We start from the raw sequence: 12,145 nt of genomic DNA, 5'->3' as shown, positions 1-12,145 counted from the left end.
TGATTGTGTATAATATACATATACCTCCCCTAAGACTACTTATACCCTGAAGGACCTACTGCCTGCATGTCTATTACCCTTACTCACAGAACATGCTTTTCCAATTATCTTTATAAATACAACACCACATATGAGCACCTGGGATAAATATTACACCATTTGTATACAGGAAACGATGACCTAAAAGATTTGCCATTAAAATATGTTTTATACATCTTTCTCATTCACTTTTATTTCTTTTTACCAGCAGATGATCTGACATACACAGTAAATATATATTGTCTGAAAGGCTATGCTTCCTTCCTTTTATTAAAAAAGCAATAGTAACCCCACACCTCAGGCTAGAGAGAAAGATGGAAAGGATGGTCCGATGCTTACAGTACTAGCCTAAGATATGATAGATATGCATGGGAATCCACACTCTGCAACATTCTTCCTCTGGGATCTCAAGCAAGTCATTAGTTTCAGGTCTCCATCAGTAAAAGAGGGATAACGTCATTTCCCTACCTCACACCACTGCTTTACGGATACATACATTAAAGACTGTACATGCCCAGATACCCCTAGCAATGGGACCATAAAAGTACTTTCATTAATCAGATGGTCACAGGCCTTGCTGTAGTGGGGCAGGGAGGAAATATTTGTCCCCTGATGGCCTTGTGCCTCTAGGAGGAGGAGGAAGAGCAGGAACAGCGGGTGAGGAGCGGGTGCTGCAAAGGGCTCCTGTCCTGCCTACTTAGCAGCTAGGCTGGCTGGGCAGGGGGAGAAGGGTCCTCCACTCAACAGGGCAAAACAATGTCTCCACTCCTAAGCATGGAGAATTCAACCATGGATCTTTGATTCAGCAATTAATCCCTGGTGTTCCTGTGATTCCTCGTAACCGCTGTGATGTCAGGGACATTGTTCAGTCCTCAAAGGGGGCTCTTTGATTATAGCCTGGACCTTCATACCAAGAAAAGCTGAACTTCACGTTAACTTCTTACTAAATGAGGTACATTCAAGCAAATAGTACGGAAATCCAGTGAATGGCCAATGCTGTTGTCCAGGCTCAGCAGTTATCCAGACAAAAAGCTCAGTGGGATGACTGGTCTGGTTGAGGGCTGATAGCATCAGACTCTCAGTTCAGGACTGAACGTGTGGCACTGCTTTTTTCTCCATCTGTGTGATGCAACACAGCAGAGAGCTTGAGTTACTCTGTCTCACAGCAGAGAGATGCAAGTTCTGCAACCCCTCACCAATGCAGCCCTCAGCGCCAGCAGAGACCCTCTGCACCAAAATGAAAGCAGAGAGACACTGCTTCATCCTAGCTGGGCAGAGAATTCGCACCAAGCTTCCACCTCTCAGAGCTTTCTGGGCTTAGTTACAGTATCTCTCATTATAACTACTAGGACAGTGAGGTTAATGCATACATAAGCATGTATGCTCTTACAGACACAAAATTCCTCACCTGTAGAGAAGTACAAAGAACAGAGAAGGCTCCAAAAGCTGATGCAATCTGTTACATTTCAACAGTTTCATTCAGTGAGCAAAATTGAGCCAAACACATACTGTAAATTATATTAGAATATTAGCCTGGCTAAGATGTTTGGCTAACATCCATATTTGTGTATCAACATAGGTAATAAAATGATCAAATGGTTCTTCTGAGACCACCTTCGGCTTGCAAAGTCCATCTGCAGTCACGCGCCATGGATACAGCATGCTGCCTACTAATCTATCTGGGGAAATACTTCGTTAGCTGAATTACATTTCAGGTTCGTTTGTGTAAAATGGTATATTTAATTAAAATATTACTTGTTTCAACTCCAGTCATAACTGGGATCACATCCAAGCTTCAGTCTTATCCAGCATAAGCCAGGCAGCAGTAATGCATTAAAACGTATAATATACACTTAACTAAACCATGCAAAGTTTCAGATTAACTGCCTGGATGGAAGAACATATGCTTGCCTTTTACCATTTAACAGCTATATTTCTGGCATGATGGGAAGGTCTTTCTTTACCTATTTTTAATCCTTTAAATTTCACAAAACAAGTTGAATCTCCATTATATTCCTTGAAAAAAATGAAATAAATTATGGAATTCTCTTCTGCAATGGTCTCGTAATGCTTTAAATTGTTAAATCTTACTTTTCCCAGATAGATGCTACATAGGAAGAAGAAAATGGTGATACTGTTTTTGGCACACGTAATCTTTTCAAAGGAAAAAAAAAAGGCCATCGACCTGCATCTCATTTTGCTCCAATTGTCTTAAAAGCAAGAGCACGCAACAAAAAAAATGGCCAACCTCTCAAAATCAATGGATGAGTTGCTTTATTTGAAACAGCTGAATAAATAACACCCTTATTATATTGTATCAATACAGCGTAGCTGGTACGCTTTCAGCAAAGTAGTAGACAAGCAGTTTGCTCTATGGAATTGATTATTCATCTAAGAAGGACACCGTGTTATGATTGTGAAATATTTACATCCCTGGAGTTATCACAAATGTATGAGCTCCCAAAATTAAGCTGGTCATTTAAACGCTGAAAACCATATTGAAGCATTAATTTTTAAATAGACTGCAATGGGGGAGACTTGCTTCAAAAAAATCAATGCCACTCTATGCCCCAACAGTGGTGGTGTTTTCTGCCCGTTCTCCCATGGGCTTGTACTATGTGGTGGGTCTAAATTTCTTCCACCTCTGCCTTTGTTTGGAGCTCAGTGATGGTGCTGGGCCCTCTGGTGCTAATCCAGCAGATACTTAAGTACATGCTTAAAATTAAGGTATGTGAGTAGTTCCAATTGCCTTCAAATACAGGAAGTTAAGCAAGTGATTAAGTGCTTTGCTGGAGTGATGCCAGAGTGCTCAAAAGAGCACAGGATCCCATCCTTTATCCTCTATTTGGAAAGCTTCTCCTCATGTTTAATTTAATTGAAAGCAATGCTTAAATGATAACAACTTCACATTTACAGACCTCTAATTAATCTACTTAATGGCCTCATTTCTGAGCACCTCCCTATCTCACAACATATGTACCTGGTTTAAAAAAAAAAAAAAAAAAAAGCCTTACCTCTGGTTTACAAATGAAAAAACATATGCTTAGAAAGTGTAAGCATAACTTGCTTGAAAACATCTGAGTTAGAGATCCTCAAAGTGCGGTTCATGAGTCAGCTGCCATCCCTGAAGAGACCTGCTATGGCTACATCCCTTGAGCATAATGCCATTCGTCTGCCATAGAGCACTTTTGTGAGACCTTAGTCTGATGTTCCTCTGCTAAATGACCTTCACAAACAAAACTTTAGCAATTCCTGATCTTTTAAGTGCTGCCATTTCTTCAAAAAACATGCTGAATGTAATGCTTTACTTTTCTTTAAACCCTATGCTTATAGAAGCCAAGGGCCAGACCTCGGAAAAGGATGTGCCCACTGCAACAGCAAATCCTGCCCTACCTAAAAGCCAAGCATGAGGCTCTGGGAAAGGAATTCCCTATGTCCTTCCCTGCTCAATGCATGGGAGAAAGTGGAGCCTTTGCATCCATACATAACCCTGGACGTCACTCATCGGACACGTGAGGTGGCAGCTGCATCTGAAACTCTACACTAAGTGCTGCATGAGATGCATTCAGAACTGGAAATTCTTTGTTAGAGCTAGGAAACAAAACAGAGCATGACCTGGAGGTTGGCCTCTGAGATTGGAGCAGAGTAGCCACAGCTCTTGTTGCTCCTCTTTTAAGTGTTATTTTTTCCTCCCAGGATCTTTCAAAGCAAAATGGTTACGTGATTGTGTGAAGTGGTGACTGAAAACACATAATTCCTACACCACAACTAAAAACTCAACCCAGGTGACTGCAATGAGAGGCTCTCTTACTTATTTTTTTGTAATAGCATGAATTTTTCTCTTTTGGCGGCAAAATTTCCCAGCTTCAACTGGAGATTTCCACTCAGTTGCCTATGACCTGACCTGCTGTACTCCTTAATCATGACAATTTTATACACTAAACTCTAACAAAATAAATTCTTCTATCATCATTCTAACTCCATTTCAGTCTGCCTCTGTATCATCTCCTATTGTTTTCAAGTGGCACCTTCCACCAGGGCCGTTTGGTTTTTTCCAAGCATTTTTCAAAACTACAGAATTGCAAACATTCCCTACTGATATATGCTAAGAGCAACCATGACGAAAGCTTCAAAGAAGGTCTTCAAGCCTGCAGTTTTGTTTTGTTTTTTTGAACAAAAAAGTATACTGAGAAGTTCAGACTGTGCATTTCTATGTGTCTCAAAGCAGAGCTTAATTGTCTTGTACAAATCTGAACAACGCTGAGAGTCCCCAGTGAATGACAGACAATACTCCTGTTCATGAAATATTTCAGTCTAACAGCTGTAAAATGATTTGTTGCCCATTAATAACTCATCTAGCCATTTTAACATTACCTAAGCATTCAGCCAAAAGAACTCTAAAGATTGCAAATACAGACACAAAAGGCTCTGTGCCATTTCTCCCACTGCTGAATTATAGGACATGGCCGAGTTACAAAAGTCAGTGTCTTCATTTTGTACATTAGAGGCTCTAGCAGAAATACTATGCATGCAGGCTCTTGGATGAGCCTCGCACTCCCTTTCCATCCAGCAGATATTTGCCGTTCCACAGAAACCCAACAAAGAACAAAAATGTATGGAGAACTTATCAATTAAATATTGATTGGATATCAATCTCCAGCTACCCCATGCCTCTCTCAACAAATCATCTTAATTCACGGAGTGCAGAAATCTTCACATTCAGTAGGAGACACGTTCTAAGCAGTTGGTTTCTGGAATTAACTCGACAGCAGTGAGGGCATATCCTCTAACCACAGGCATGGACACAGGGGAAGAACAGCTATTTCAGCATGCATCGTTTTGACTATATGGTCATATAAATGGCCAAATCTTACATCTCGTGCAAGATTGGCTCATGCATGCAGACACACATAATGTTCTTATAATGAACAGCACCCAGTGGAGCATTTTCCAAGTAAAATACCACTAACAAGCTGCTTTTTTGATGGTTGTTGTTGCTGCCGTTGTTGAAATTGTTGTTTTTCCCTGTTAGCACGAAACAGATCAGCCTTCATCTTCTCAATCTACAGCTGAAATGAGAACAGCATTCCCCAAATCAAGAGCCAACAGAAAACATATAATCAAGAAAAACAACTGCGGAAAAGATAAGTTATTTTAATTACCTTCAGAATTATACAGGGATTCGCTCTGGTGTACATTATAATCCCATTGCTTTGCAGGGTTCGCAGACGGAGAGCCAACTTGAATTCCTCTTTCTTGCTATTTTCAGAAACCCGGTATTTAATGTAGCTATTCCCAGCAAAGCTAAGGGAAGTGTGGCCTGAAATAACCATTTTGAAAAGACACATGTTCTTTTAGTGACACATGAAATAATTCCTCAACTGTCAAGTTAATTAAAGAATTTATAGAGCTAATGAGAATGTCTAGGAAGAAATAAATAAAACCCAACTTTGATGGGAAAAAAAGCTGGCACCTACTACAAAAACATATTGGGTTTTTTTTTTAAATTATTTTCCAGGGGATGGAGGAAAGTTCTATTTCTCCATACTTACAAAAAAGAGAGGTTTCTCCAAGTATTCAGCATTTTCAAGGTTATACACCCCTGGAGGCACCTATCTTGCCTCACCGATAACAGAAGTCAAAGACGACTGTGCCTGTACATCAGGCAGTTGAGTTATGGGTATAAAGTTAGGTGTGGGCAGATGCCAGCCAAACCCTTGCAATGAGTTCCCTGCAACCACTGCTGAGGACCACAGTGATACAGCTCAGTATCTGCTGTGTTTTCATGAGGGAAATAGCACATGTCCTCTGTCATGCAGCCCTCGATTCGCTGAAGTCAACAGAAAGCTCCACTTCACTGGCTTTCCACCTGGCTCTTTATATCCCAGGGAACAACACAGCTGCAGAGAACTAACAAATGTCCGCAAACTTTCTTTTTGGGATGGTGCAGTGTTTTCATCAGTAAAGACTGGAATTTCTGTAATCTAAATAGTAAGCAGAAGAGTTAATTACAGAGCTTTGCCCATGGCAGGAAAACATCTGGCAGTCTCTAGGAAAAGTCCTGTTTTCTCAGCAGCCTGTTTTACTGCTCTGGGCTTCAACCAAGTCAGTGGGAATTTCCCAACGGAAACTGGATCACAGTCTTCATACAGCCCCATAGCTATAAAGACAAGTATTTTACAGGGCTTATAGACAGATACACTGAGTGCCAGTGCTGAGCAGGGTTAAGCAGTACATCTTCTGTTGACTTCAGTGGCACCTCTACCTATAAAATGCGAATGACCGCACTTTGGTGTTCAAGTATATCCCCCTTTACCGCTGTGACATGCACCTGAACATTCGCCAAGCTTTCCTGGTGGGCACTGGCAGATGAACGGTCTCTGGTTAGCTTCATACCCCACACACTGCATGTCCCCTGGACACGGCTTCTCCAGACAGGGATCGTTAGACCCTGGGCAAAGTCCTCCTGCAATAAGTTAAAATACTGTCAGGGATACACAGTGTAAAGCATGATATGCAGCAATACAAGAGTAATGAAAGACAATTCTTGATCTCACACTTCAGTACAAGCAAAGAATGGCTTAATAATAATAACCAAAAAAAAAAACCTCTTCACAGAAGAGACGACCTTTGGACAAGTACGTAGCAAACCCGTTATGGTTCTTCTTCAAAGGCTGCCCTAAAACCCATGGCAACGTATTATAAAAACCAACTATTATGAGCAGTAACTGGTTTATAATTGGTGTTGTGACTCTCAGGCCATTCATTTCCTCACCAAGCCTCCTGTGTAGAGGATTTAGAGATATGAGAAAAAAAATGACTTGAAGCTACACACTCTTTTTGCCCCAGCATGCCCATGAGAAGAAAATTTAGAGTTCCCTAGGAGACAAAATAAGAAAAAGCCATTCGTGGGCTACAGAGTGACAGCTGGACTTTTCATCCTCATACTGCACAGGACACGCTGCCAGCCTGATAGTACAGCATAGGCAAACTTGCCCTGTCCCCATGTTTCTCCTGACATTTCTAAGATCTCACATCCTATTGTGCACCTTGCCCATGCTGTCAAAACCTATCCTCCTTTCTTCTGGTTGTGACTGCACAAGTCCTGTTGCATCTGGAACTGCGTATGTCCAGAAAAAAAAAAAAAAAAAAAAAGGTGGATTACTTGCTCTGGACACTAAGAACTCAAAGTGAAGAAATTCTGAAAATCAAAAATAAGTTGACTGTATTTCTTGACATTGCTTAATTGAAGAAAGAAGAAGCTTAATATTCTAAATAGCCAGTTGCAATTTATAATTATAAATTGGGCAAAACATCCATGTCCTGTTGAATTTGGGCAAGAGCATAATTTGGATAAGATTATTTTGAATGCTAGTGTCAACTCTTTCCTAAAAATCTTTTATTAGTATGGAATCTAATCTTGCCCAAGAATAGGTGAATTCAGAACTACCACTAACTTCATAAGGGAAGTAATCCGAAGGGATAGATGAATACAGAGTTTTAAATTTGCTTAAAATACTTGTGAGACACAATTACATTAAGGTTCTTCAAAACCTCCTAAATTCTTAACAACTATCAAGCTGAGCATGTCAAGGGCTTACTTTAAAGCCTGTCAATGTCAAAGGAACTTCTTGCATTCCATGGGCTTTGGCTAAAACTTCTATAGAACTTCTAAAAGTGTCTAAATAAATCTGTTTTGATTGCCCTAATCTTAAAAGATTTGCAAACACTGTCTACAATAATGCAAAACATGATACAACTATTGCTGCTTAATATATGAATTCTCAGGAATATATGACTTCCACAACAGTTAGCCTTTTCTTGGTTGCAATAAGGAACTTGGTAGATGCAGGGTCAGCTTCTACCTTTGGACATCTGTGTGTGGCTTCTATGAAAGTAGCCTTTAAGTGCAGGAAGAAAGGCACTCCTGCCCTTGCTTCTGTTGATTTGCAGCCAGAGCTTGAACAGAGTGAAAGCCAGTTGCTGGGAATGGACAGGCGTCTCTTGTTTTGCTTATCAAATTCATTTACTTAATACATGCAGTTGACGATTTTAACAATAAAAAGTCAGCACCTTCCTACCCATCACTTTCTGAATATTGGCAGTTCTTGTTTATTGCAGGACCCTTATCATATTCAGAAACTACTTTATTTTTTGAGCATATGTATTTTATTTACCATTTATAAAGGAGGAAATCAACCTGTCACAAAGTATATCTCCGAAAGTAATGAAAGAAAGAATCTTATTGCTCTCACACTTTAGTACAAGCCAAGCATAGCTGAAATTACCTGGCACTGCAAGTATTTTCTGGAAAAAGAAAAATTACTACTGTAGGTTTCAGAGTGGACATGGGCTGACTACAAATATGGCAATGACTGTAAATGTCTTGCTTGATGTACAGCACAGTCAATTTAATCTTTAACATCCTCCCCTCCTTTGTCAAACATTTGTTTGAGAGGTCTATGCAGTAAACGATTTACAGTACTGCCTGTAGCACTGTTAGAAAATGATGCATGGCAATCTTTATTAATCACTTTAGTAGGTAACATTAACAGGAATAACAGCTGCAATATACAGTCACACTTTAAGTCTTACAGAATCAAGAAACAACTGTCATTTAATAGGGTTCTGCACCGCATAACTATATTCTATTTAAATGTAAGGTCTGCAGAATTTAGCAGAGAATACGATGCTTTCTATAGCTTTTTTTTTTAGACACACCCCCCCCCCCCTTCTTTGGAATTCAATGGCAAGTAACAATTATTTCTGAAATTATAACAGGTGGTTAAATATTCTATAGGCTGCCTTGTATTTTCTACTTCGTTCTTTCAGCTATTTTAATTCATTCTTACGTGACAAATACACAGCATTCTGCTGTACGCAGAGTATGTCTCTTCTCTGAACACACTTAAACCTTTTGTGAGGCTGTAATTCAAGGGAGCCTCTGCGTAGCTGACAGACAAGTCATTTGGACAAAAGCCCCACAGCTCGTCCGTGTGCAGCAGAAAGGGGCAGTGAGATTTCCAAATGTGGCTCTGCAAATTTTCACATCCCCTAACCTATGACTGTATCTTTGACATGAAGCAATAAAGCAATAGCTTACTTTGTTATCCATCTCTGTCAGTTTTTTTAGCTGATTCAAACTCGGATTTGTACTTCAGAGTCATCCTTCCACAGTCAAAAAATATATGGAAAAGATCTAACGTATTTAGTGCAACTGTGGAGATACACTAAAGAACTGCTTATCCTGGCAGGCCAAGAATAGTTCTTCTGGTAAACTACAAGCAAATCAACTTTTTATTCATCCTGCTGCAGTAGGATTTCATAGCTGTCACAGAATTTTTAAAATATTCAGACTTGGGAGAAGAAATGCTTTATGCCTGTCTGTATGGTTATAAGTACATAAGCTACAAGTCTGCATTATTGCATTGCCCTAGCTAACACGCATTTTCAAGCTGATTTCACAACTATGCAGAGCAAAATTGTGAAATTGTTCAAGGTTACGTTGTCCACATCAAAGACTTACAGGCTGAGTTTAAATAAAATTATTCTAATGTTGCATTTCCACTCCAAAGAGCAGTCTATTTACCATCCAATAAGAGATTCAAGGAATATAGATTTGAATTGATCTTTTTTTTTCTGTAGGCAAGTCCAGACAATCCACAGCATTCCCTTGAAACTCACATTACTATCAATAAAGCTGTTCTCTACAAGGTATCACAGAGACACATGAGCTAGCATCAACCAGTGCAGGGCAGGAAAAGGTGGAATAGATCCACTTGATTTTGACAGATCATCTTCAGTTTAAATCTCTAAAAGAAGGTAAAAGTTTTACAATCTCCCTACTAGTATACTGAGGAAGAAAACACTCTTCCATTGCAAAATGAGACATTTATTTAATTCCTGCCCCTCCAAAGAAGGATCACTTCCAGGAATGTAAATATACTTTGAAAATTGAGTGCTTCAACAATTTTAACTTGAGCCTTGTGATATTTGGTGGTTTTCTGTAAGCCCATTCTCCTGAATCTGTATGACTATTAAAAAAAGTGTCTGTTTCTCTCACTTAAAGAAGAAAGCTTGAAAGGTGACTCCTGAAGGCCAGAGTCCCAGAAAGCATGTAAAGCAAACTCCAAACTGTTACTTTTAAAGCACCTCATAATCAGTTTAGTGGGGAGGGAAGACTGACAACTCATGAGCTGCAATTTGTTTTTATTTTTGGAGCACGGTGACCAGGTATTGTAAGCAATAATTACTCTATACATATCAGTGCAGATACCACAAACTTGTTTCTGCACAGGTCAGCCATGGATTTCAGTTAGGTCAAGTGCCCCTGGAAAAATGTGTGTCACACACTATGTCCTAGTGAATCAAATTCTCTCCCAGTTTTAGAAGAACTGAGACATTTGACCTCTTCCATCCACTCCTTGATCACAGCTTCCCTTAAGACCCCTTAAGTGATAGACAGCAATTCCCACTCGCCCCGATTCTACAGTCATGCCCCCACTTCATGCTTCAGCTCTCCCAGGTTTTACATGAGATTGTGCATTTTCAGCATGGGCCTTAAAATGGGGGATATTCGCAGGAAGAAACATCTCTCCTTACACAAGTGCAATGCTAAAAGGACTACAGCCAAATCAAATCTACCAAATTTATCTGCAGTTCTTTGTTCCCAAGCGCAGACAGGACACCTTCTTCAATCTTCCTGGCTACCTTGCCAGGACTACTCAAGGCTCATTAGTTTGTGTGTGCTTCCTGAAAATGGGAAAAGCGGTGTTGTCCACATAGGAATTGGGTTCCTGATGCCCAGTCCCGCAAAACACCCAGGACTCTTTAAGAGGCAGTGTGTGCTCTGTGGAGCTGAGGACACAAACCACATCTGAAGATTAGGTCCTATATTAATAGCAGATCATCACGTTCTATGATTTCCTTTTGTGAGAACATTCTCAATATGCTAGAAGTGGCTCCATAAAGTCTGAATTGCCTGGTTTCACGAGAAAGTGGTCCAAGACTGCTATTCACTTGATTAAATAACGTGGATGTGAGTGTCTGCACTTTTGCTGAACACTTCTGGGTCTATTAGAAAAATTCTTTCAAACTATTAAGCCAGAACCATATTAAACACTTGAAATGGAATTCATCTCATCTAACTTTAGGGCATGATTCATCCGACTGATTTTAGACACGTAGGGAAGAGATGTATCACATCATTAAAAATACCTCATTCTTTCCACTGTCTGCAAATGGGGCCTGGAGTGACCAGCTCAGATGTAGATATATACCCACATTTGTCAAGATGATTTCAATCCAGCCCTCTCCCATAAACATAGTAATGTAACCTCACTTTTGTTGGATTATAATGCAGAACATCTCTCTAGCAAAGTTGTCCCAACAAAACCTGCTTCTTCCCTGCATCTTTGTCTCAACACAGAAGAATTACTTTGCATCATAAAAAAAAAAAAAAACAGAATACATTTTTGCTTCTGAAAAATGAGAATGTCATGAGAACTATTTTACACAAATATATTTATGCTGGTCCTCCTATCTTTATTTCCCACAAGAACTGACAGATGTTTGCATACCTCACGTCATGTGATGGGAGATTAGCACTTGCATAGCCCCTATAGCCACACTGAAACAAACCCCTGTTTCTTACAGTATTTTTCATACAAACACAAGCAGATGAGCCAGAAATCTAAGGAGACAGTCTGTTATTGGAAAACTCTTTAGTTCAATTTTATTGATTTTAAAGGCTTAGACTGATGCACCTGAACTTTCGAACTTATCCTTCCAGAGCTGAGCTGCTGAACCTCTGAAGTTCACCCACTGCCTGCTTTACAGTCTCCCTGCATTTTCATGTTAGATAATTCCGTTTGCTCACAAAGGTAATCTAGGTAAGTTATGCACAGCTGGCATGCATAAATTGTGCATATCTGTGACATCTGCCAGTGGGGAAAAACACTCCAAGTATGATACATATTTCAAGAATGAGTGAATTAGTTCAAACTCAAGCTTTCTGGGTCATAATTGAATCAGATCTCTGGAAACATATGCAATATTTTAATGTCTTTGTCATAATTCAAGCTATTAATATTTACTGGACTGGATC

General features: G+C 39.8%; 1 protein-coding gene across 3 annotated transcripts in view; it reads right to left on the bottom strand.

The window, feature by feature from the left end:
- FAT3 (FAT atypical cadherin 3) overlaps nt 1–12,145 on the bottom strand; it is a 322,500-nt gene that overhangs the window by 24,138 nt on the left and 286,217 nt on the right. For all 3 annotated transcript variants that reach the window (XM_050900494.1, XM_050900497.1, XM_050900498.1), the window contains 2 exons: nt 6,371–6,505; nt 5,202–5,359 (listed from right to left, as the gene is read on the bottom strand). In XM_050900494.1, coding sequence (XP_050756451.1) covers nt 5,202–5,359; nt 6,371–6,505 — 293 coding nt within the window. The remainder of the gene's footprint in view (nt 1–5,201; nt 5,360–6,370; nt 6,506–12,145) is intronic.

The sequence above is a fragment of the Gymnogyps californianus genome, chromosome 1, assembly GCF_018139145.2.
Source record: "Gymnogyps californianus isolate 813 chromosome 1, ASM1813914v2, whole genome shotgun sequence".
Taxonomy (NCBI): Eukaryota; Metazoa; Chordata; class Aves; order Accipitriformes; family Cathartidae; genus Gymnogyps; species Gymnogyps californianus.
The sequence above is the reverse complement of the archived record's forward strand: the minus strand, read 5'-3'. Positions and strand labels throughout refer to the sequence as shown.